At 36.4% G+C, this 27885-nt stretch overlaps 1 protein-coding gene across 1 annotated transcript in view; it reads left to right on the top strand.

Moving 5' to 3' along the window:
- The window catches only part of SPAG16 (sperm associated antigen 16), a gene marked incomplete at both ends in the record, with an annotated part of 827025 nt that overhangs the window by 100050 nt on the left and 699090 nt on the right, over nt 1-27885 (top strand). Inside the window, one exon of the mRNA XM_080932901.1 lies at nt 10911-11038. Within this exon, the coding sequence (XP_080789027.1) occupies nt 10911-11038 (128 nt within the window). The remainder of the gene's footprint in view (nt 1-10910; nt 11039-27885) is intronic.

The following is a 27885-nucleotide window of genomic DNA, read 5'->3' on the forward strand; positions in this document are numbered from 1 at the left end:
GAAGTGCCCCTTTTCCTCTACAACAGTGAGATTTCTTTCGATTTAATTCTTGAGTAACTAATATTTTATTACATTATTTTGATGGTACTTCAGTGATATTAAAAATGGAAAGACATGAGATCTCATCCAAATCCCGTGGTATTACATTTTTATTAATACAACCATTTTAATATTGTCAAGATTATTTATGATATGAAATGGCCCACATTTATTTCTTTCACCCGGTTCTTTTTACATGCTCCATACCCTTAACCATTATGACCTATAAGTCTCTTTAGCCAGGTGTGCTGATTTTGAAGCCTGGGCTGCTGAGGAGGAGATCCTGGAACTTTAGGGAGAATCGTATTGGCCTGGAGAGCTGGCCGAAGAACTGTTGGGAGCTGGTTATTGTCTGGCCTAGGCCACACCTTGGTATGGTGAAGGTGGGATTGGGAATTGATAATCTCCAGAAGGTTCCTGAGTAATATTAGTGCATTAACCAGAGGACAGTTCTATGATAAACACTAATGTTGATGCATGGAAATCAGTTCCCAAATATTTTCCAACATAGCAACCATGTTAAAAACAATCCACTAACTTATCTACATATTTAACTTTAGAAGTTAATGTTTTAAGATGCCTACTTTGGTGTTACTTTTACAAGTATCCCAAAATCTTTAATAAATTTTTATTCCTTTGGAAAATTCATATATATATATATATATATATATATATATATATATATATATATATATAATTTATTATGATTACTTTCCCTTACTCAATAATATCTTACTGCTAGTCCTGTCCCTTCCCCTCCACCAATCTTGTCCCCAGATTTATGACTATAAGCTCTCTTTGTTGGCTCATTTAGTTTAACCAGGCCTATCTTGTAACCAGTAGAGAGGAACTACCCAGTAGAGCTAAAGGCAATGCCCTCCCAGCCCTGAATCTATCTATTGTAAATAGGTCAGCTGTGAGGGGTCGGTCTCCCTGACCCTCTCCTTTTGTCGTCTCCTTGTTCAGATCTAATACAGTTTTCCCAGTCATTTTGAGTTTATGGTTTTAATGGCTATGGGTGACTCAAAAGATGGCCTCCTTTCATTCCTTCTAATCTCTGGTTTATCAGATTTTCTGCTCGTCTTGTGCAGTGTACTCCCAGCCTTAGAAGGGATTGTGTGAATATCTTTTTCAGAGCTGAGTACTCAACTTCCACATATGCTTTTAACCACTGTTCACTAGATAAAGATAACAATCTGGTTGGGATTAAATGAAATTGTCCATGGATATTAACATATGTATTTAAAAGGTAACTTAACACTGTCAACTCATCCAAACAACTGAATTAAGTTCTTCCCTAGGGCCATGGCTTCCCCTGATGTGGTTTTTCTGTTAGTTCCAATACTAGATGTATTGTAATCCAATCAGAGATCAGTTGTTTATCCCTATAATAGTCATACTACAATTGTACAACTGGATACATCCTGCCTGGCAGCTTCCTTTTATACTGTATAGGGTTTGTAGCTGGGTAAGACCATCAATGCCTTTTCTCCCTGGTAACCTGCACAGCACAGCCCAGCATAGTGAAAACTGGTTGGCAGGGAGTTGTACCCATAAGTGTTTCTTAAAACAGTAAGTTCCTTTTAGGAAAATTGCTATAAATATTAAGTATACATTTAACATAATTTACTACATTTGTAAATAAAAAAAGATTTTAGAACTCTATTCTGCTAGTTTATAGGACAAATAGGCACTTAAGTCTAGAAATACACTTTAAAATTTGACAAAGTGTAGAGTTTTCAAGTATAGTTTATGGCTGTCTACTTTATCTTTGTTCCCATTGTTTTTTGCCTCAGCCTAGTTTGATATGAATCAGTATAAGGAATGCCTTAGCAATAGCTTTAAAACATATTAATGCCCATTTATTTCAGGCAACACGGAATAAAACTGTAAAGAATGCTTAGGATTTAACTAAAACATGCTTGCATTTGAGAAAGCAGCATTTTGAAAATGCGCTGCCTTTTCCTAACATCTGAAGCCTCAAGAATGTAAACAAAAATAAAGGTCAAGAGAGCAAACAAATATATAAGCAATGCTTTTTCTGGCACACTGCAATTTTCTAACTGAACCTGTGCATGCCAATTAGCTCAAGCATCTTGCTGATAATGTCAGCTGTCAGTCATTCAGGTAGTGATGGGTGAGGCCTGCCAGCAGGTAATGGACCAATTTAGTGATGAAGGAAATAATGAGGGCACAGAAACCTCAGGGATACTTCTTATCTCTGGTAACTATCTTCCTCAGGGTGCGCGGGGGGGGGGGAGATTAATAAAAGAAAAGAAATGTCTCATTAAAATTTATTTCAATTTAGTTCATTTTAATAAATTATATCTTACAACATTAATCTTTTAATGTTGAATTTTTAAAAATTCATGTAAGTGGCCAGCGATCTACCAGTTTTCCAACATGATTGATTGTTAAACATAACACTTATAAGAGCAAAGCCCCAAATTCACATTAAAAATTTGGTTTGAATTGAATTAAATATTTATGTCAGTTTTCATCAGATGTATGACAAAACCATTTGACAGACTCTGAGTCCACAAAGTATTCAACCTAATAAATTGTATTTTATATATCTATGAACACAATGTAGTTTAAAATATTTTACATCACTGTTTTACTACATATTTTATCATGATACTAGAGTGAGGAGAGTTTTCTTATATTGTATCTTCAGTTTTCTCACTGAATATATGAAATCTAGTTTTATTACTTATCAGATGTAGTCATCTATAGAAATAGTTCTTCATCATTATTCCAACTTGCTTTTGAGTTTTATCTACCTACCCACCCATCTATGTATCTACCCATCTATCTTTATCCTATCAACATAGTCATAATCACCAGTAATAAAATTACATCTACTCAGATCTAATTCTCTATTTACATAATTATAATATATGAGCTACTGACAAATGTATGCTTTCGGTTCTGATAGTTTTATTACTAATCTCTTCACCTTAATATTCTTTACACATTTCACCTCTAGCTTTTAAATATTATATTTTTTGTTTGTATATGTATACTGCACATGTGTGTGTTCGTATGCATGTACGTATATGCATGCAGATGTGGCGTTTAGAAGTTCACCTCAAGTATTGTTCCTCCAGCCAGATCTGAAAAGTTTAGTGCTGAGAACATGACATTAACCTCCCTTGTAGCCCACTACCCATCAGAGGTAATGGAAAAGAAAGATAACCGGGAAAGTGGGTCTGTTTAGAAAGGTTCTTTGGAGCAACTCCCATCTATGTTGTCTGGAAATCAGAAGTTCAGTCACAGGTCAGCAGTGGCAGCTCGATCCACTCACAAACACCTCACTGATAGAACAGCAGTCTGGTTCAGTAGAGTCAGAACAGCAAACAGGACTCAGCAGCAGTGGCACTACCTAGCAAAGACAGCCAGGCCTCAGCCTCTGCACAAGAAGGATGGAGCATAGGGTTCCCAGGAGAAATTCTCAGCTGTGCCTCTCACAGGGAAGCAAACATCAGTGAAGATGAGAGACCCACAAGCTTTGCACAGCTAGCTCTATAAGAAAGCCTAGCTCAGCCTCTGTCAATGTCTGGTGAGGCCAATTTATACCCTCCGAAGGGTCTTGCTTCAGTATGTGTGTCTGTCTCAACTGACATTGCTCTGCCAATCAACCCAAGTCTAAGGAAGAACTGAAGCACACTACCAGAAGGTTTTTTTTCTACACAGTGTAAGGCAGACCAATACATGCTTGTCTAACTGTACATTTCGGTTCACACTGTAGCTAGATAGGGATGGAGAGGGCTGGTATATTTAATTCAAGATGTGAGATGAGTTTAAGTGAGAGAGTTGAGAGCCACTAGCTACGGAAGCATATTTCTGAAAGCTTAGCTTGCCTTGTTGTTGTAGCTTTTCAGTAAAATGCATTGGTGGTGGCTGGGGCCTTGAAGGGGTAGTTGGAAGCTTTGCTTGCTTCCTCTGTCTTCCATGCACTCTTTATTCCTGTGTTGTTACATTGACCTCCCTGGTTCTGCCTGACTATTTGTTGGCTTATATTTTCTGGAATGCTTGTATCTTGAACCTTCCGTTTTGTCTCTGTGAGTGGATGCCTGTTGACCCAGTATTGCCATAACTAGATATTGATAGTTTCTCTAAAACTTCTTTCAAATAACTTCTTAGTCATTGTTACAGATTCTCATTTTTATGTGAGTTTAGAAACAGGTGACAAGAATGTTTTTTTAAATGTTCTATTTTATTATATTTGTGTAGTTCAGTAACAGTGCTCATGAAATTGACACATATATTTTTAAGGAATGGGTTTTTGTGCATACATATGTATATATACATTGTTAACACAGCACTATGCATTTGTGTATTTACACTGTTAACTCAGAACTGTAAGATGGGTAGGAATATGAATTGATACAGCTTTTCTGAAGAGATGGCTATGAAGAGCTATCGTTTTTGTCAATATTTGCTTCATTGGAATTATTTATTCTTCTGAAGCCTTGCTTGTGCTTTAAGAAAAGTAATCAATGCAGTAGTGTTTTCTATAGAGAAAGCTCTGTTAAACACATTGAATACCACAAAGGAGACAAAGATAGTAGAATAGTATACGAAATGTGATATTCATAATTTTTATAAAACAGACTGATGGGTCACATAAAAATGTGTCTGTGATAGTGTTACATGGAAACTTCAGGATGAATAAAGAATTGGAACTAAGCTGAGAGCAATAGTGAATTTTACAACAATAAAAGAGATTAGTTAAAATGAATAGGAAACTTTAATATTTCACTCTCTTCAATAGACAGATCATGTGGACAAAACTAAATAGAGAAATACTGAAGTCAAATAGTGTCATAAATCAAAGGCTCCTGCTGATCATTTCACCAAACACAAAAGGATGCACTTTCTTCTCAATAGCAGCTCATGGTACTTCCTCCAAAATTGAGCATGTACTAAAATGCCAACCATTTCAACAGACATAAGGAAATTGAAATAACGCTTTGCACCCTGCCTCATCACTATGTATTAAAGATGGGTATGAACAGTAACAGAAAAGTATAAAAACTCATAGAAACAGAAAAACTCACTAGTGAATGAAAATGTGCAAGACATTAATAAAAAGGGAAATTAACATGTTTTCAGAATGGAATGAAAACACAACATATCAAACCTATGGGACTTGGTGAAAGTGGTTATTAAATGCAAGTTCATAGCATTTAGTCCCTCCATTAAAAGCACTGGAAAGATCTCATGTTAATAACTTAACACAGCCAGGAAAGTGTGCTCATGCCCAACATTACCTGGATCCTCAGGATCTGCAAGCTGGATGGCTCAAAGTCCTAGGCTAGACTCAAACACAACTGAAAAGAGTTTTCTATACTCATTTGGAGTCTGGCCCAGTTATCAATCAGAGATGCTTTCTTCAGCAGATAATGAGGTTTATGCCTAGTCTGTTCCTTATGCCATGTTGGGTTGATATTACAGGAAGCCCTGATTTTTCTCTGAAGGGAAAGGATGAAGAGTGGATCTGAGGGAGAGGAGAGGTGAAGTGGATACTGGGAGAAGGTGGGGGAGGGGAGGCTATGGTCATAATTTATTGTTTGAAAGAGGAATAAATAAAAACAAATAAAACAAAGTGAAATGAAGACCAAACAAGCAATTTAAACAGTCACGTAACCCATAAAATAGAAGTTGTAGTTAAAAGTGTAACTGTCTCCCTCTAAGAAGGGTCAGTACAGATTCTACCAAACCCTCGAAGAAATAATACCAATGCTCCTGAAATTATTTTGAAAATATAAGCTACAGAAACATTTTAAACTATTTTTTTGTTTTATTTAAACCTAAAAATTAAAACTTTATTTGGATAATCTCTGCATTTACATTTCATATGCTATCCCCCTTTCTTTCTACTGTCATCACCCCTCCCCCTCCCCTTGCTTCCATGGAGATGCTCCCTCTCCCAACCACCCATTTGCACCTCAGCACCTTGGCATTCCCCTACACTGGGAAAATGTGCCTTCACTGGATCAAAGGCCTCTTCTCCCATTGCTGCTAGACAATGCTGTCCTCTGCTTCATATACAATTGAAGCCATGGGTCTCTCCATGTGCTCTCATTGGTTGGTGTTTAGTCCTGGGAGCTCTGCAGCGTTTGGTTGGTTCGTAATGCTGTTCTTCCCATGGGGTTGCAGTCCCTTTCAGCTCTGTCAGGCTTTCCTCTAGCTCCTTCATTGGAGTCCCAATGTTCAGTCTGATGGTTAGTTGCAAGCATGCTCAATGTATCAGTATGACTCTGGCAGAACCTCTGCCAGTAAGCACTTCTTAGCATCAGCAATTGTGCTTGGGTTTGGTGGCTGCAGGTGGTGTAGCCTCTGAATGATCTTTTCTTCAATACCTGCACCTCTACTTGTCCCTGTATTTCCTCCCATGAGTGTTTTGTTCTCTCTTGTAAGAAGGACTGAGGCATCCACATTCTGGCCTTCCTTCTTTTTGAGCTTCATATGATCTGTGAATTTTTTCTTGGCTATTCAGAGCTTTTGGGGGCTAGTTTCTGCTTATCAGCAAGTGCATACCATGTGTACTATGTGTACCATGTGTGTTCTTTACAACTGTGTTACATCACTCAAATGAAAGCTTCTGGTTCCATCTATTTGCCTAGGAATTTCATGAAGTCATTGTTCTTAATAGCTAAGTAGTACTCCATTGTCTGTATGTACCACAATTTCTGTAACCATTCCTCTGTTGAAAGACATCTGGGTTCTTTACAGCTTCTGGCTATTATAAACAAGGCTGCTATAAACACGGTGAAGCATATGTTGAAGTATCTAAATACTAAAACCACAAAAGATTCCCAGAAATGAAAATTATCAACCAGCATTCTTTATGACCATTTATGCAAAATTTCTTACAAAACACTTACAAACTAAACCCTATAATACCATGATCATGCTGGTTCAATGATGGTTCAACATACATAAATTGATAACCTTAACTCACCAAATAAGCAGATGTGACACAAAATTACATGACTTTCTCATTAGATACAAAAAAAGGCCTTTGACAAAACACAACATTCTTTGTGATAGAAGTTCTTGCATACAAAAGGCACACCTCAACATAATTAAAGCAGTTTGCACAGTGTTACTGCCTACATAAACCTATAAAACACAAAGTATTTACACTAAAATGAGGAACAAGACAAAGGCTATCCATTCTCTCTGTATCTGCTCAATATAATTTGGAGTTTAAACTAGAGCAGAAGGATACCAAGGGGATATAAATAGAAAAGGAATGATACAATTTCCCATATAAATGAAGACACCAGAAGATAGGCAGACTTTCATATGTTCTTGGATAGTTAAAGTAAATAATTTTAAAATGGCCATACTATCAAAGATGATCTACAGATTTAATTCAATCCCCATCAAAATTACTACACAATGCTTCACAGAAACTTATGAAAATACATTTTAAACTTTATATAGAAGCACAAAAAGCCAGGATTACCTAAAAATTCCTGAATAATACAAATGTTAGAGATATCACCAGCTCCGATTTCAAGTAATGTTCTGGAGCTATAGTAATAAAAATAGAATTATATTTGTGTTAAAAGAGAAATGTTGATTAGTTGAATCAAATTGAAGAGCCAGACCTCCAAATGTAAACATTGTATGTTTTATATGTGGTTGTTAGCTTTTATTCTTTCTACATATGTATTATAATCTCAATAGTCACAGATCAGCTAACTTACTAGCTGGGAGGAAAGGCTCTCTGAAAGAAGGGGGAAAGAACATAATCATATATGGAGAGACAAAGACAAAACTGGAATAGGAGGATTGAACAGAGAGGAAAAATGAGAGGGGCAAAAGAAGAAATAATTGAGGTCAACTAACACTAAAAGCAATATGAAAAACCACATGGAAACTTATTATTTAAATGCTTCCTAAAATATACAAATATGAAATGAATATAAATGGAGTCACCAAATTCAAAGAGAGTCAATGCATTTACTAGACATCTTATGCCACCAAATGAAATTTCCAGTGCCTAGAATAAGTTACAGCATGTTTGTTCATTGGCCAAAGTAACCCCATGTAAATCCATAAATAATACAAGTTATTTCCAAGGCCAGTAGTTACTATCTACAACCAGATTGTAAAGCTCTATTTATGCAGATAACACCTATGTCATCACACACACACACACACACACACACACACACACACACACACACACACACACACTCACACACACACACTCACACACACACACAATCTGGTGTCTTTAGAATTGCTCCTGCTCACTAGGTAACATACACAGCTATAAACTGTGCAACCTATAATAGTGGCATGCCTACAAGATATACTGACTGGTACAATAGAGGTACACGTGACATGAGTGTAACCAACCACTTTAAAAAAATAATTGAATTTAAGACCTCCTCATGAGATAGAACCAATACTTGATCTTGCTCAAGTGGTGCAGAACCTGAGATTAGATAGAACATACATAGTCATGGGGAAAATATAATATTAGTCTTTTAAAGTAAAATAGCAATAAAATGACTTCTATTGTCATATTTCCATATCCATGGATCAGTGCTTTCAAAAATTATCAAAGAAGATTTTTGAAATATATTCAAATTAACACTGAGATCCATAGAAGAATAATGTTTAGAGAAAGAGGCTTTGGAGCACAGTCCTAAATGTAATTTCTTCTCTAAAATCTTCCCTCTAGCCTTAAGGATCTATGCAGAAAAGGAGGCAGAAAGATCCTAAGAGCTAGAGGTGATGGATGACTACAAGTAAACTGTGTTTTCCATATACAATGGTATTGTTGTATGTATGGAGTCACAAAGACTGAGCTATCATGCACAAGATCTCCACAAGTTCAAGCCAGCTGGGTCTGTCCTGAGAGGAGGAACTGGACATGGAGACCCACTGCTAGCCAAGAAACTATTTGTGGTTGATATAAACTGGAAAGGGAGATTTTTTTTCCAGTGAAGTTTCATTGGGTATATGAACTATGATTTAGGAGCGTTCCCATGTTCAGGAGTACATGGCCAATACAAATGGAACTTTCTGTTCCATTTTGCTTCCTAGCTCACATTTTCTATCTTTTTGGTCTTTCTGTTTGTTTTGATTTTTCTTTTTGCGGTTTTGTGTTTGTGTATGTGCACTTTTCCTGTTTTTTTTTTTTTTTTTTTTTTTTGGAAGGGGTCAGGGAACATAAATTAAGGTGGGTAGGTATATGGTGAGAATATTGTAGGTGTTGGGAATGGGAAAACATGATCAATATATATTGTGTGGTTTTTTCAATAATAACCAAAACAATAATAAAAATCATTGTCAAAGAGAAAAGAAACCAGGCTCCCAACTTTATAGAAACTAAGGTGAAGAAATTAAATATTTCACCTAAATTGTGAATAGTAACTGTACTGGCTGGTTTTGTGTCAACTTGACACAAGCCGGAGTTATCACAGAGAAAGGAGCCTCAGTTGAGGAAATGCCTCCATGAGATCCAGTTGTAAGGCATTTTCTCAACTAGTGATCAAGGGTGGAATGGCCCAGCCCATTGTGGGTGGTGCCTTCCCTGGGCTGGTGGACCTGGGTTCTATAAGAAGGCAAACTGAGCAAGGCAGGAGAAGCAAGCCAGTTAGCAACATTCCTTCCTGGCCTCTGCATCAGATCCTGCTTCCTGACCTGCTTGAGTTTCAGTCCTGACTTCCTTTGGTAATAAACAGCGATGTAGAAGTGTAAGCTGAATAAACCCTTTCTTTCTCAACTTGCTTCTTGTTCATGATGTTTGTGCAGGAATAGAGACCCCGACTAAGACATTAACTATGCCTTAATGTGAGACTAGTTATTTATTTTATTTATGTAATGTTATGAAATGTGTGAAATTTTTATATATTCTGCAATGATACGTATTACTTTGTTATTTAGAAAACAATACCACCTGCAAAAGTTGGTTACTGTTTTTCAGCTCTCATGATAAAAGGAGTCCATAAGAATGCAGCATCTGTGAGAGCATGAACTGTCACTGGATTTGTTCACTGATAGGTTGACTGTGCTAAGATTATTATTTGAAAGACTGTGGCTTTTAGAAATATGACTTGAATAAATGATTGAGTATAAAATGGCTCCATTTCTAATGACAATTTTAGGAAATAAATACTATAAAATTGTTTTCTTGTGTGTGTATGACTTTAAAGGGTTAATCAATAAGCCATTAAGGATTCTGAATACCTATCTTTACCATGTCTTCACTGAGCGTACATTCTTGTCTGATAACATTTGTGTGATGGGGAGAGGGTTAACTGACAGATGGAGGTGATCTAATGCTTGTCATGTCTAACAGAAATCTTTTTACTATTGGCAAATACCTTTAAAATAATCCAATTTTTCCAAAATGTTAGTTTAGTAAAAAAAAAAAAAAAAAAAAAAGAACCTATCATTAACCTGTTAGCCAATGTCATTTTCCTATCCATGAAGTATAGGCATATCATTTGCATAGGACATATTTACGACATGAATCCTTGGGCTTTGAATGCTAGAGTGAAATTGATGTCAAGGTTGAGTGAATATCAAAGGATGACAATTGAGAAATCATATAAGACATTACATTATACTTCACCTCCTCCACCAAAGGAAGGCACTTGAGTAATTTTTAATATGCTTCAGCTTAGAGCTAAGTTTAGCTATAAAAGCAAATAAATACCTTAATTTAATTTTTGTCTTTCTTGCATATTTTCCAAAGTTGCAGTGGGATGTGAGGAATTGATAGTAAATAGTCTATAATAGTTTTGTTAGAACTGAGTGTTAAATGAGATAATATCAACGTGTGCAGTGTTATGGATATCTAATGGAGAGCTTTATTCCCATGTCCCCCTCCACAGGATTCAGAATTTCCTGTAGATATGCAACCGGATCCAAACCTGAGTCCATGTACAGAAAAGCTTTATAAAGCAAAATTTGACTACAAGCTAAACAACATTTTCAGACTTCATGAACTCCCAGTGAGCTGGTAGGACTCTGAAAGTTTTATTAATGCTTTTGAGATCTTGCTGTCCTGTTTAAACTGTGGTGCTCTTTTTCCTAATCATAGATTATGTGATTTGCTCTTACCCTGTGTGCGAATAGCTACTTTAGCTTCTCAACAGCAAAGAAAGAATCTGCTTATAGCCTCTGGAACATTGCAAGTTAATTGGTTTAAGCACTTGGTGGCAGTGTAGACTAAGTGCATTATTGTAATTATTACTGTTGAGCTTATAGTTCCAACTTACAAGAACACACATGAATTTAAAAGGGATTCCAAGAATTATTTTAAACCCAAGATTTGAGAATCCATAGAGTTTAATTTTTTCTTGATTCTAGCAAAATACTTCTTGAGTAATGTAATTTTTAATTTGTTATTTTTGAAGTCATAATTTTATGATCTGTAGGTACATTGATTTAAAGTAAAATAATTATACCACATTATTAAAATATAATTGTTTTATGAGGCTGAACATTTATAATTATACATATATAAAATGTACTTCTTTTATATCTTTTGCCATTGATAAGGTTGGTAGGGTTTCTTTTTTTTTTCTTTTTGAGAAGAATATTCTTGTCACTAATCTGTAAATACAAAACAAGACTTTTTGGAAAACTTAAACTTCAGTAAATAGTTTTTGTCAATAATCATAGATATTAATTATAGCTTAGAGGAATAGTACCACATCCTTCCATTTTAACATATAATCTATTGTATAAGGAATTTTTTCTCAAGAATATATAATTTGGGTAAAAATCATATTCAGGAAAAAGATTTGTCACTTTTCATAAACTTCTTCAGCAAGAGTAACATGTTGTTGTATTGTAATTACATATATTTCACCTGTTGTTCTTCTCTTTGTCATTTGAAGAATGTCTGATGCTTTTGATGATATTATGATATGTGATGTGACATGTGCATATATACATACATATAAATATATAGCACATAGTTATACACACATACATACATATCACATGGTGTATATATATATATTTATATATACATATAACATATATATAGGGTGCATTATGGTATATGCATACATATGTATATACATATATGTACATTTATGTGTATATATATGCACATGTATATGTGAATACTATTGCATTATCTCAAAAACAACAATGTTATATATGATGCTTTAAGTATTTATAGCATAATAGATATGATTTTAATGACATGATCTCAACCCATAAGTCAATGAGTTGAAAATTTCTATTAATATTTGATGAGAATCATAAAAATATGCATTCATCCCTTATGTTTCTAATTAAATTAGGACATACAGCCGTGTGTGTGTGTGTGTGTGTGTGTGTGTGTGTGTGTGTGTGAGTGTGTGTGTCTCTGTGTGTGTCTATCAAGACTTGGAGTCCATGATTGTGACAGTTCAGGTAAGTTCCAATAGGCTCATTCTTTGGGCCGCTCAGCAGTGGGTTAGTGAGAGTTGTTAGGTGTCTGGAGATGCAGCACTGGTGAATATGTACATCTTTGAAAGTATGGTTATAACTTTCATGCAATGTTTTTTAACTAGATATGATTTTGTATCCTATTGCTTAGCATTAGCCAAACCAATAGTTCACCATTCACAATTTTATTTTAAAATATATAATTATTTTCTTTTCACATATTTTACTTATACTCCATCAGTGGGTATAATTTTAGAATTGGATTTTAAGAATTTTTTCTAGTACACACAATTTAGCCCAGGCAATGGCAAAAACAGGCAGATTTGATTTGATGATAGACAGAGAATTATAATAGACAACCACTCTCTAGGAAGACTTATTCCTATTTGAACAAATGTCCAGGAGTCTATGTTCTAGAGACAATATATGTATTGAGTTCTCTTTTTGCTTTTATTGAAAATGTTTTTTTCTTACAATATATTCTTTCACTTACTTCTCAGAGTTTCTTCCCACTTCCCCTCCAATTCAAATCCATAATGTTTCTGTTTTCTCATTGAAAAACAAACAGACATCTAAAAGAACAATAATAAAATAAAATAAAACAAAAGCAAGTTGAAATAAGCAAAAGAAAAATAAAAAACGTAAAGAAGAAAATAAGCCAAAGAAAAAACACAAGAAACACATATAAGCACAAAGACACAACTGTTTTCACACACAGGAATCTAAAAAACACAAAACCAGAAGATATAATATACTCACAAAAGGTCTGTAAAGTGAAAAAAGAAAGAAAGAAAATAAATAAAGAAGGAAAAAATGAAAGAAAGAAAAGAAAGCCCTGATTCAGCATTATGAGACATGACTCTTTAAAGGCGTACTTGAGTGGTTTTGTTGACTATGCGGGTATTCAGCCTCCCTTAAGAGTGGCTTGTTCCTCCAGTAAGACTCGCTTGGAGGCACTGAATTCTCATTCCCAAGAGGTTATCAATTGGAGAGTGCTTCTGGGTTAAGGATGAGGGTGTGTTTCCACTGCTTTCTAGTACCTCATTCTGTGCAGACTCATGCAGACTGTGCATGCTGCCAAAGTCTGTGAGAGTTCACGTGTGCATTAGTCCTCTGTTCAGAAAGCATGCTTACTCTTGGTGTACTCAATCCCTTCTAGCTCCTACTCTAATGCCTCTTCTTCCATGGGCTTCTTGAGGCCAGAGGTGGAGGAATTTGATGCATACATCGAGTTTAGGAAAATCTTTCACTCTCTGTACATTGGTAGCTTATGAATCTCTGTATTTGATCCCATCTGCTTCAACAGAAAGCTTCTCTGATGATTGGAGAGCAAGGGACTGATCTAATACTGTAGAATGTCATTTAGAGTATTTTTTCTTTTTATTACTTTTCCTTTTTTTATTTTCTATAAAAGTATTTTTCTTTACTTAATTATTCATTTATTTATTAAACTTTATTTTAAAAAACAAAGATAAAAGAAAAAATTTTAAACATTTTTGCATAAATGTATACAAATACAATTGTGTCAGTGCTTGGCTTTTTTTTTTTTTTTTTTTTTTTTTTTTTGTTAAAGTTTGATACTCTATATTAAGGTCTTACTAGTTACAATGAACAAAAAGTACATGTAAAACAAGATGTAACCTGGAATTAGTCAACGTTTTCTTGGTGTGTAAGGATTGAACATGACTTTTATTTTGTTTTGTTTTGTTTTGTTTTGTTTTTTTCTTGAACTTCACACAGTCTGTGAGTTGTTTCTGGGGTTAACGTCCCACTATCAGTGACTGCACCAGAGAATCAAACAACACAATTTTTGTATCCATTCATCTACTGAAGGACATCTGGGTTCTTTCCAGCTTCTGGCTATTATAAATAGAGCCGCTATGAACATTGTGGTGCATGATCTTTGTTGTACATTGGAGTGTCTCTGGGGTACATGCCCAGAAGTGGAATAGCTGGGTCTTCAGGTAGTACTATGTCCAATTCTCTGAGGAATCCCCAGACTGATTTCCAGAGTGGTTGTATCAGTTTACAACCCCACCAACAGTGGAGAAGTGTTACTCTTTCTCCACAACCTAGTGAGCATCTGCTGTCATCTGAGTTTTGGATCTTGGCCGATCTGACTGGGGTGAGGTGGAATCTCAGGGTTGTTTTGATTTGTATTTCCCTGATGGCTAAGGATGTCGAGCACTTCCTTAGATGTTTCTCATCCATTCAATATTCCTCAATTGAGAACGTACCCCAGTTTTAATAGGGTTGTTTGATTCTCTGGTGTCTAGCTTTTTGAGTTCTTTGTATACCTTGGATATTAGGCCTCTATCTGGTGTGGAGTTGGTAAAGATCTTTTCCCATCCTGTTGGCTGCTGTTTTGTTTTCTTGACAATGTCTTTACCTTACAGAAACTTTGCAATATCATTAAGTCCCATTTGTTAAACTTTGACCTTAGAGCTTGAGCCATTGGTGTTTTGTTCAGTAAATTTTCTCCTGTGCCTATGTGTTCTAGGTTTTCCCTACTTTCTCATCTAATAGTTTCAGTGTATCTGGTTTAATGTGGAGATCTTTGATCCACTTACACTTGAGTTTTGTACAAGGAGATATGAAAGGGTTTATTTTAATTCTTTTGCACGCTGAGTGCCAGTTGGACCAACATCATTTGTTGAATAGGCTGTCCTTTTTCCATTGAATGTTTACTGCTCCTTTGTCAAAAATCGGGTGACCATATATGTGAGGGCTCATTTCTGGATTTTATGTACTATTCCATTGATCCACATGCCTATTTCTGTACCAGTACCATGCAGTTTTAAGCACAATTGTCTTGTAATATAGCTTGAGGTCAGGGATAGTGATTCCCGCAGATGTTTTCTTGTTGTTGAGGATGGATTTCGCTATTCTAGGTCTTTTGTTATTTAAGATGAAATTGCACATTGATCTTTACAACTCAATGAAGAACTGGGTTGGAATTTTGATGGGGATTGCATTAAATCTATAGATTGCTTTTGGTAGGATGGCCATTTTTAAAATGTTGATCCTTCCAATCCATGAGCATGGGAGATCTTTCCATTTTCTGAGATCTTCCTCGATTTCCTTCTTTAGAGATTTGAAGTTCTTGTCATACAGGTCCTTTACTTGCTTAGTTAGAGTCACACCATCTATGGTGATTGATAGTTTTGCTGGGTATAGCAGCTTGGGCTGGCACTTGTGCTCCCTTAGGGTCTGCATGATGTCTGTCCAGGCTCTCCTAGCTTTCATAGTTTCTGTTGAGAAATCGGGTGTGATTCTGATTGGTCTGCCTTTATATGTTACTTGACCTTTTTCTCTTACTGCTTTTAGTATTATTTCTTTGCTTTCGGCACTTGGTGTTTTGACTATTATGTGTCGGGAGGAATTTCTTTTCTGGTCCAACATATTTGGAGTTCTGAAGGCTTCTTTTATGCTTGTGGTCATCTCATTCTTAAGGGTAGGGAAATTTTCTTCTATGATTGTGTTGAAGATATTTACTGTGCCTCTTAGTTGATACTCTTCTCCCTCTTCTATTCCTATTATCCTTAGGTTTGGTCTTCTACTTGTGTCCTGGATCTCCTGGATATTTTGAGTTAGGAGATTTTGGTTTTTGCATCTTCTCTGGCTGTTTTGTCTATGTTTACAATGTTGTCTTCGGCCCCTGAGATTCTCTCTTCCATCTCTTGTATTCTATTGGAAATGCTTGGTTCTGTGACTCCTGATTTCTTTTTTAGGTGTTCTACCTCTAGGATTATCTCTTTAGTGTTTTCTTTATTGTGTCAATTTCCGTTTTAAATTCCTTCTTCCATTCCTTCATCTCTTTGGTTCTGTTTTCCTCTAGTCTTTGAGTTCTTTGAGTGTTTTTCTTGTTTCTTCTTTAAAAGCTTCTGATTCTTTTTGCTTTTCCTCCCGTTCTTGTTTAAGGATCTCTATTATCATTCTGAAGTATGATTTTAGGTCTGCGTCTACTTTTTCTGGAGTGCTTGGCATTCTGCAGTTTGCTGTGATGAGAGATCTGGGTACTGGTGTTGCCAGGTTGTCTTGGTTTCATTGGGATATGCTCTTTCGCTTTCCTCTTGCCAACTTGTTGTCAGTGATATGTTCTTGCCTTTCCCTTGTACCTGGTCTTTATCCCTGGATCTCCGGTGCTCCAGGTGGCGGATGGTCCGAGCCCTGTTTTGTGTTCCAATGCCGCTGGGTGGGAACAGAGGTTCCAATGCTAGATTCATGGTCCCTGGGTCAGGCAGGGCAGGGTTGCGTTTTCCATGCACACTCGGCAGAGATCTCTCTGCCCCCTGGCTGCTCGAATCTCCTTTTCTCCAGGCCTTAACCTTGGGAACTGCTGGTCCAGGTGGCAGATGGGCCGAGCCCTGTTCTGTGCCCCTAGAGTAATTTTTTAAAAGATTTTTTTTTAGCAGAAGAGTAATATGTGACTTTTGTCCTTAGTCCTTGTCATATCTAGTCTCAAGATTTTGGCTATTCAGCAGTGCCAACTAAGGGTTTCTTCTCCTGGAATGGTACTTAATTCAAAACAGATACCAGTTGGTCATTTCCACAAACTGTGCTGCCATTGAACCATCATATTTTTTGGGCCGCTCACAATTTTAGATTGAGGCCTTTACAGCCGGGTTGGTATTTACCTTTGTCCTTTGGTAGCACGTAGAGTACCTTCTAGTGCCATGAACAGCAGTCCATAGTAGTGAAGGTGCTAGAAGGGCAAACATTCTTTTTCTTTGTCAATGAATCATGTAAGTTTTGTCATTAACAGTGGGAGAGCCATAGGTTTGTTGGGAAAAACCCACAGCCGTGGCATTAGTAAGGCTATCAGCATCCACAGTTTTAACTTGTAGTTTCATTTTTCTAAAAGGAGAATCCCAGGCTCTCTCAGAGGATGATTTTTCCCATCTTTTCATGTTAATTTAGTTTTCATTGATAACAATTCTGTTTCACATACTCATATTTCATCTCATAAATTAATAGTTAATTACATTATAATAAAAACCTTGGCTCACAAAGACATTTGGTAATAAACCATTTGATTCTTCATTGTCACCTACGTTGGCTCTGTAGTAGCTGCTGGGCATGACCATTGAGCTCAGGCAATTAGATATAGCCAACACGGTTGGCATGCTTTATGGAGAGAAGGAGTTGCTCAGGTAAGAACTTATGAAGTTAAAGAAAAATAAAGGAAAGCCTCTATTTAATGAAAGAAAAAAGAGAGAAATGGATGGCTTGTCAAAAACAAGAATCCAGATTTCCGATTATGTTATTTCCAGCACAACAAAGCCAGCTGCCCCATAACCAGTAGTGCAGCCCAGGGAGAAATTTCATTATCTTTGCTAGCGATTTTATTAGGAGAGAAGGCTCTGTCTTTATGGCTTAGGCAATGGAAAGGTGAACCAGTAGAAAGAATGGTGGTTAATCTAAGGATTACTTAAATCAATTTGCTGCTCTGGGACAACTCGTTTAGGGGTTGTCTGCTTTATTGGCAGTCTGTTCATTTCTGCTCCTGGCTCTACCATTTCTTCCTTGCTTTGTATTGCTGTGGTTCCAATCTATTTTCTTCTATCAACTCTTCCTGTTTACCCTGTTTTAACTACCGGTCATCAACTAGCCATAAAATATAATTTCAACATAATATTTAGTGTTTCTATAGTTTCCCCGGGTATGAGGGACCCGGAGAGATGGATTGGTGTTCAAGAATGCTGCTTGTGCAATTCTGATAATCAGAATTCAGACACCAGGGCACACTTTAGAAGCTGGCTCTCTGGAAACACATTTAATTCCAGCTCAGAGGGTTTCCCCCTCAGCCTCCATATCATCCTTTTGCCTCTACAAGTGCATTTGCATACAAAAGTGTACACACACTCACACACACGCACATACACACACACAAAGTTTTAAAAGGTGTGATAAAATGGCTGTGTGGTTAAGAGTGTTTTTGGTGGAAGTATGTATACCTGAGCTCAAGTTCTCAGCATCCATGGACAAATCTGGTCATGACCAGCTCCTGTAATCCTAGGACTGTGGGGTACAAGGACAGGAAGTGTGTGACTTTCTGACCACCAGCCTAGTTCCAATTTCAGTGAGAGACATTTTCTCAAAGGATAAAATGGAGTGTGGTGGCACAGAAATGAGGAAACTTTCGCCTGTGTATATACATTTAACATAAAATAAGTAATGAAGATACTTTTCCATGGCTAGAGATGTAGCTAAGTTTTAGCGCATTCGAATAACCTTCATGAGACCCCAGGTTCAATACTGGAGTAAACTATTTATTGATTTGTTGTATGCTTTCTTTTAGGCATGAATTTCTTTTCTTTTCTTTCTTTTTTCTTTTTTTTTTTTTTTAGGCATGCTTTCTTTTAGGCATCAAGGAAACACCGTTTTCATTGATCAAGAGTTAATTTCACCCTTGTTTGTCAATTAATATCAGTGGGATATTTTCTTAAGCTACTAGTTGATAGCTTTTTTAACTTTGAAATATAACAACAGTGGTAGTATGACCATTAATACTGAAAAGAACAGCTATACAGATAATACTAAGAATCTTTCACTAAGCACTGCAGATAAGACTCACCTGCTCTACGTACACTATCTCTGGTCACAGTTCAGTGAGGAATTATCTACTCTCTGTTTATAACAGACACTGATGAACAGATCTCTCTCTCACACACACACATGATACTCTGATATCATAAAAATTACAGGATTTGACTCAGATATAATTTAAGATGAAAGCAATAAGTAAACCAACACATTGTTTTAGAAAAATTCTAAAGTAAAAAAACCTCCAGTTTTATAGCTATGCATATAATTTGCCAGTAATATAAAATTATATAATCTATAATTTAATAAAATCCTATTTTTTTTCTTGAGAATCATGACCTAGAATAATTGCTTTATAGCTTAATATTAAAATAATTAATTAGATTGTATAAGTGCAGAAAATGCTAATTATGAATTATATTTTTAGGAAAAACAGATATATCAAAACATAATTTTACTGTTTTTTTTAACAAGGTCACAATAAAAACATACATTATTTAAATCCAAACCTTAATGTCTTAGTAATTTACAAGTTATATAGTGCAATTAAATAGGTCAAAGAACCAGAAGGGTTTTAAAATAGACTAATTAAGAGCAGTTTTAAGCTCAGGTTTAGGTATGTGTTTCTACTACTCTTACAGATGTTTGAATGGTGTCTATCTACCTAAACAATGCCCTGAAATAACTCATATCAGTTAAAAAAACTTTTCCTTTGTTGGGAGAGCTAGGTTCTAACCATGTTCTGTCTCAGTGCCCTGCTTTCTCATGAGAAACATGGGGAAATGCAGACTCATCACAATACCATTTATTCTTGTCATTCTGGCCACACTGGAGCTACTGTGTGCATTGGTTCCTCGCTATATTGTCAGGACAATAAAGAACAACTTCTTAACCAACTTACAAAAGGAAGGTTGGCATTTTGGCTAACATTTGAGAGTGTGATCCATCATGATGGGCAAGGCACAGTGGCCAGGGTCTGAGGTGGCTGGTCACATGGCATGAGGTGGCTGGTCACATGATATCAGCAGTCAGGAATCAGAGAATGAATTGATTCAGCCCAGATTTCTAACCCTTGGAATCTTATTTCCTGTATTTACAAGATCTCTCCAGTTCAGTGTACTGAATCGAAATAATCCCTCAAAGACACAACTAGATATTTGTTTCCATGATCATGTCAGAAGTTCACAACCAAGAGGAACCCTCTGACCTCCCTCCCATGAAACTCCCTTTATCAGAGTTACTGGTCATTCTTTATAACCTACTAGTCATTCATAGCTTCTCCGTTTCTTCACATCAGGTATTGCTTAGACGGTTGGCCCTTTCTTCCTGAGACCCTATCTGTTGTTAGTGTGGCCTGGATTTCCTTCTGACTCCCATGTTCCTCTATCTTTGCTTGTCCAGTAACCTGCCCCTCTTGGGCCAGATGCCTGGTTAAAGGACTGCGGCCCCTTAATACCAGTTCTTAGCTTCATCTTTTTACTAAGTACATATCCCAGGTGGTATCTTCTATTCTCTGGTTCTCAATTCCAAGTAGTAATATTTAGACATTTTCCTCAAATTTGAACATTTTAAACAATTCCCCAGCTATCATGTCAAAAGAAAAAAAAAACTGTGTTACTGTAGAAAGACTGGACTTCCAGTGTCCATCTTCCTAAAAGAACCACTGTGTATCAATAGATATCAGCTGAAGTCCCACAAAGAAGTTTGATCCCTCCATCTCCCATCCTACAATTTCTACTATTAAAAGTCCCAGTCATGAATGAAGATGAAGCTCAGAGGTAGGACACTTGTCTGGCACCTTGGATCCCCTGTAGAGGGAGTCTACTAGTAATTTTGGTACTTCTTTGATTTAGAACTCATTTACTATTTTCACTTTCTATCTCTGATACTAGTCATCACTCACACTGTGAAAGAGGCTAATCATTTTTCCCAGCATACTCTGTAATGTCAGCTCTCTCATATTGCTCTTATTTCACAGGAACTAAATAGGTGTTAGAGAATGTAAATTGGCTCCTAAGACCTCCTACTTTAAATCCATGCTGTATTTGCCAGGCTCAAGATGAAGACCATGCCTTCTTTGTGGACACATGCTCTCTTCCCTTCCTTGGCTCACACATGGCTGTCATTTCTGTTCTGAGGACACTCATTACTACATCATCACATGAGCCTTTCACTTGACGGGCAGTGTCAGGAGTCCAAGTTCTGCACATCTGCTTCATTCCTACCATTACCTAAGTGCCACCTACTCCCGGAGGCAGTTCTAACAAAACAACATGGCTACTCTTTTGTTCCTCATTTCCACTCACTGTCAGTGCTTTCAATACATTTCAAACACCATTTTATTTAAGTATGCATATATCTGTTTGTATGTATCTTTATGATCATATGCACCCATATGTGAATGGGGTTAGTATATACACAGTGGCCAGAAGAGAGCATTGGGTCCCTTAGATCCAGAGTTTTGGGTGTTTTGGATACCTGATTTATTTTTTAGCTGATAGCATCTGAACTTTGCTTTTCACAATTGTGCAACATTCTTCATTGTATGCTATGACTTCAGCTCCCTCTTTATTTATTTCTTTCTTGGCTCACCGTATTCCTGGGAGTCATACATTTCAATGTATTTCATGAAAAGACCAAGACTTTTACCTAGCACTGCTGGTTGATGTGTACTACCCCAGTGTCTTCTTTTCTGAATCCATTAGGATATTGTATCTTGGGCCTGCTGTGTGACTTGCCTCTGTGACTAATCCTGTGGAGATGTCTGCTTTCTTATAGCTGGATACCAAGGACATAGTAAAGGCTTTGACTTATGACAGAAGCTCAGATTCCTGAGTCAGCTGTTTGTGACATCGCTCTGCCTTTATGTAGTTTTGTTCTCTAGATTTCCTATACTTTTTAAAAAGTTGAATGAGTTAGTCTGTTTAAAATGATTTTCAATGCAAGAAATACTGTATGATATTTATATCCACACATTTATTCAGCAAAAGTCAAGACATCCCAACTACTCGGGACAGTTAACTACCTGAAAGAATTCAGTTGCAGGCAACTGGCTTTTACTTGAGATCACAGTAAGCCAAGTGTAAAATCCATTGATGGAAAAACATATTTGGTGGCCAGAAGTTCTATAGGAGAACATAAAATGTGGCAGAATTCAGCTTCAGGATTAAAGATGGGCCAGGGCTTTTATGAAAAGACAGCATGTAGAAGAAATCCTGCAGTGTGGGCAAAGAAGTGAGAAGTATAGAGAATGAAGAGAGAAACTGAAATCAGAACATCCTCGAGGTGGAGGTGTGTCCACAGCTTCCCAGGAGAAACAGGTAATGCTGTGTAAACAGAACAAGGGAGCTGAAAGACACAGCAGAGACATGTTAGGAACTTAAAGGAGTGTTCCACCAGATCTTCTCAATCTTAACACCCACATATTCTCTCGTATTCTGAAAATGTTGGGAATCCATTTGCAAATTCTGAATAAAAGATACACAAGTTTGACATGTTAAAAATAGGACCTTACAAATTGCTGTGAGCAGTAAGGCTTCTGATGGGGTCAAGTGTAGGGATTGACACTAGATAGAAATAAATCCATCAATTTGAGAATGTTGTAAGGTTTCCATAAAAATGATGTCAAGATAGAAGAAGGTAAGTGACCAGAATTGGTATTTTATCAAGATGAGTGTCAACAAGGTTTTGTGGCAGACCGGATATGAATACAAGAGAGGTGTATTTCAAAGTTAGCTGGATTTTGGCTCAAGCAAAGAAAGACTAAAGTAAGTATTTATTTATATGAGGAGAGGCAAGTCTGAAAGCATGGGTGCGCTAAGTTCATGAGCCTCTTGGGATTTAGGTGGGGCTGGAATATCTTAAGTGTGCTATGGACAAAACATGTCTGTGTTCATGTCTTGGGAGTCCCTGGCTGCATGTCAGCACTATTCTAGGCATTGTCCTGGCACTTTCATCAGAAATATGGTATCCAGCATGTCCTGTAAAAAAGAAAAAAAAAAGAAAAATAACTGGTCTTTATATAAACATGAGTTTTCAAACTACGAAACAATATAAAGCTAACCTTCTTTGAGTGTTTTTTTTTTTTAAGTTACATGTTCTTAAGTGATTACAAGTTATACTTAGAATGTATTTTTGAAAATAAAGTCCCTCAAATAACTATAGAGAATAATTACTATCTCAAAAATATATCATAAGCCCATAAGCATATGCTGTAAATATTATGTTTATTTCTCTCCAAAATCAATAATGCATTAGAGTAAAACATGCATTTCAAACTTGAATTATAGGAAGAAAGCACATATAATTCCTAAAGTTAATTTAAAGTAATATATTCCTAGAAGGGTAATTATAGAGATTCAGCCTATTGACTTTTAAGATTTGATACCCAAGTGCTAAGGTGTTAGGTAGGTCCCATTATCAAGCAATACAGTAATAACATTTATACCATTAACTCTTAAGAAGAAAGATATTCATGAGTACACAATAAATCCAAACATTAATTTTAATGAGCTATTTACTTTCTGGGTATGTTCTATGAACGAATACATCATCTAATTAGATTAGATTTTAGAGGTTATTTTTCATGTGTTTTTAGTAGCTTTGCTTGTATCATTCCTTAACTTTAAGTTTTTTTCAGTACCTTTGGGTTTGTCAAGTAGCTGTCCTCTTCCAGAAAATGTTCTCCCCCCCCCTCTTTTTTTTTTTTTTTTTTTTTTTTTTTTTTGGTTAACTTACAGCTAAAAATTATGGACGGGCTTTTCCATTGGTCACAGATGATGGGTAAAGCACTTTCAATTCCAGCATTTCATAGACTCAGCCAGAGACCGACAGTTGCCCTTCTGGGGCTATAACCATTTTTCATTCCCTTTTAATTATCTAGATCCATAGTAATAACCACGGTGACCTACAAGAAGGCATTGTTGGACATATTATAATTATATATAGCAATTACGTGTAGTGCCAGCAAGGCATAAAGTCCTACTTATTAACTAAGGCTAGTAAAAATGAAACTCTGTTTGTCTCCCTTAGGACGTGGGCTCAGGTTTTGAAAAGCCAAGGCATTTAATTTTTGCATAAAACTTTCCTGGTGTATATTATTCTGATAAGACAGTTCTATTTCTGTGTGATGTTAATGCATTAATGATATCCCGGTAAATACAGACCCGTCTCACTCCAGCTCCTCTTGTATAGGCTCATATTCCCTACAACTGGCTGTGTGATTGAAAGGGGAATGGAGTTCAAAGCAAAGGTGAATCTATATAACCTGGCATCCAGGAAGGTTGTTTAGGACATAATTCTAAACCGATAAAGCTCTTTTTCTCTTGAACAATTTGCTTTATGTTTCAAAATACTCATAATATTGTTTAAATAAATTAGAAACATTATATGACATATGAACTGTCAATGGCTCTAGAAACCTCTGACATTTCTTGATGCCTCATTTAAAATTGACATTTTTTGTTCAATTTAAAGTCAAGTATATGAAATTGCACGTCTATGCATATACATTTATATGAATTATACGACGAAAGGGTTGCAAGCATCTGGTCTAAATGTTAAAGAAATTCTGAAGGTTTTTTATATGGCCATGACTAGAAAAAAATATTGTCATATTAGTTTCACATCATTTTTTGTATTAATAGTGATTTTATAATCTAATAGAAAGCAATAAAACTTTTATTAGGCTTATCCACTCCACATACATAACAATATTTATGTTCATATCTAACTTTAATTTAAAACTACTGACATTATCCTAAGGCAATAACCATCAATTTTGGAGTGCCTCATAAAAAAGCCCATTTTAAGTTGCGTATTTGGAAATACCTAAGGTTTATCAGTTCTTCGCCCACTATCTCACTTGACTGCGATCTTAATTTTTCTCCAACTTCATATGTCTTCCATTTTAGTGTCATTGTCTCCCATAAAGTAGCCGGTGATGCCTGCCTTCTGACTCATTTAACCACTATCCTTACCACTTTATTATCAAATTAATTAGGTCTCTTAGGCCTCTGGACTGTCACTCGGGTCTTTCAAAGTGCATCAGCTGTAATTTAGTCCTCATAGCTCCAGTGAGTGTATCTGCCTCTGATCAGTTTTTTCCAAATTAAATTATTTCTTTGTATTACCATCATAATAATCTTTTAGGAATTAAGACAGGATGTCTTATTTTTGCTTTAAACTCTATATTCTAAGGTCTGGAGGTTTGGTTATTTCAGACTAATCATGACCTACCTTTCTTATTTTTGTTTGTTTTGTTTTGTTTTTTGAGCCCATTTCACATGGTCCCACTGTATGAGATCTTTGAAATTGGTTCTCTGTGCCCTCCCTTATGCACTGTTTGTACAGAAAGTGAATTTCAATAAGATCCTTGCGTTTATGCACGGTTAGCTTGTTTTCTTCAGACAGAAATGCTCTTTATCTCTTTTTCATTTGCAGAAACTCAAGCCACCTAAAGAGTATTCCCATCCCTAACCCAGATCTTCTTCCTATTCTCTTGTTACTAGGTACACATAATACAGGGCACCAAAAACACATCCTGTAGAGCCCCATAATTCATTGATAATTTTGTATCCCCAAAGCTAAGAAAAACTCTTGAAGACAAATCATGAAACTGTTACATATAGTTTGTAACCTGGGCATCTACCAATGATACATTCATTTTTCTTTACAATAAATAGAGTTTAAATGTTCATACAAAGTTTATACAAATGCTTGTAGACTAATTTTCCTACTCATAGTCATAACTATAATTGACATACTCTATGCAAAGGAAGCTCTATACACACCTCTTGCTAGAATTAGTGTTTACCTTTCCCTTTTCCCATAGTCTGGTTCTTTCCCATTCTTCAGCGTGTATAGACAAGGTTCTGGTAATAGACATTGGCCTGTTTCCCTAGCTTTCCACAAGGGTTCTCTCTTAATTGTTGCTTTCTTCCATCTCATATGGACTCTCTTCTTTTATTTTCCACACAGCTTTCATTATTTTTAAAGATATATTTATCTAATTTATGTGCATGGGTAATTTGCCTGTCCGGACCTTTAACTGTCATGTTCCTGAGATGAGTGGGGAGAGCAGAAGAGGGAGCAGACAGATCATGTGGAACGGGAGCTTCAGATGGTCGCTAACTGCCATGTGGGTGATGCCAGGCAAATCTCCGTCCTTTGCAAGAACAAGTATTCCCCACCTCTTTCTTATCCTGCATCTGCTTTTAAGCATTTTCTGGAACCTTGCCAAATTCTTGACTCTCTTCTTCTGTTCTCCTTAGTTCATTTGGTCTCCTGTGAGAAAAAACATATCCCCAGAAATTTCTAGCCTTTCTTTTAGTATGTTTCTGTGGCATCATTTACAAAAAACAACACATAGTGACTAGTTGTCTTCAGAGGAAGCTGGATATATAAATCCCGAAGACTCATTATTCTGCATAAAACACACAGAAGTAACATTAACATCTTTGCCTTGGCCAAGATTGCATCACATTTTATGCCAGGGAAAGATTGAACATATATTTGCAGTGTCTGTCTAGGTACTAAAGGTAGATATTTGATTGCATATTGAACCTTATCCAGAAGTAATTTTGTTGATTTTAGTCATTGCTGCTAGCTAAATTCTCTTTGCCTATTTAATTCCTCAAGCAAAACTTGAAGAGAGGAATTGCTAATTTTTGTATTAAATCAAATGATGTATTTTAGACTATCAAAAAGAACCAAGAATTTCATAAATGCGCTGTCCCTTAGCCATTTTCTAATAGTTTCTCATTTAGTTAGTTGATTTTACCCTGCAATAGTTCATGGTAATTTCAACTTTTTCACTCTTCAAAATGTCTTTTATACTAGGAGCTATATATAATAATTTGTGTTTTACCAGTGTACCTATGACAAAAACCATTTATATAAAAGTATAAGCTTTGGAGTGGCACAAAACTGGTTTGTGAACTACTTTATTATTACTATTTATTTGTTATTATTATTATTATTATTCATTACTGTTACTATTTTTCTCCTTTTCCCCAGTTGATCCGCTCACACTGCTTCTGCAGTTATCTTGCCGCTGTCTCACAATGAACCTTTAGTCACAATGGTCATCACTTCTGTATGTGGTTCATCCTTTACTCCTGAACCATGGAGGGTGTCTCACCGTGGCCTTCTGCATTCAACGAGAGACCCTGTTCCAAAGAAATGAGGCAACAAGCAGCTGTGAGGAATATCTCTCATAGGCACACACACTTTCACATGCAGAAGCTCATGCAAGCATGCATACATATATAACACATGCAGATAGACAGTCTTACCTGGAACATTCTAATTGATGGGTATATCTACATGAATTATATATGTTTGTTTAGTAAGAAAAACATGAAAGTAGAATGACTAACCTCACTGTGGCATGAAATTTCTACAGTCTAAAGATGTATTTTTATATTAATTAATTTATTCACTTTACATTTACATTACAGCCCCCCTCCAATTTCTCTCCTCTGAAAAAGGGAGCCCCCCCCTTTCCAGGTACCAACCCACCATGGCACATCACTTCACTGAAGGAGCAGACACATCCTCTCCCACTGACAAGGAGGCCAGCTAGGTAAACAGTATCCACAAGCAGGGAACAGGGTCAGGGTAAGGCTCCAACACCAGCTGTTGCAGGGCCTGTATGAAGACCAAGCTGCACATTGGCTACATATGTGCAGGTGGCCTTGGTTCAGTCCATGTAGCTCTTAGTTTGGCTGTTTATTCTCTGGGAGCTACTAAGCATCCAAGTTAATGGACACTGTTGATCTTCTTCTCTAGTCCTTATCCTCTCCAGGTCCCTCAGTCCTTTCCCCTACTCTTCCACAAGCCTCCCGGAGCTCCGTCTAATGCTTGGCTATAGGTCTC

Source organism: Micromys minutus (assembly GCF_963924665.1).
Source record: "Micromys minutus genome assembly, chromosome: 19".
Lineage (NCBI taxonomy): Eukaryota > Metazoa > Chordata > Mammalia > Rodentia > Muridae > Micromys > Micromys minutus.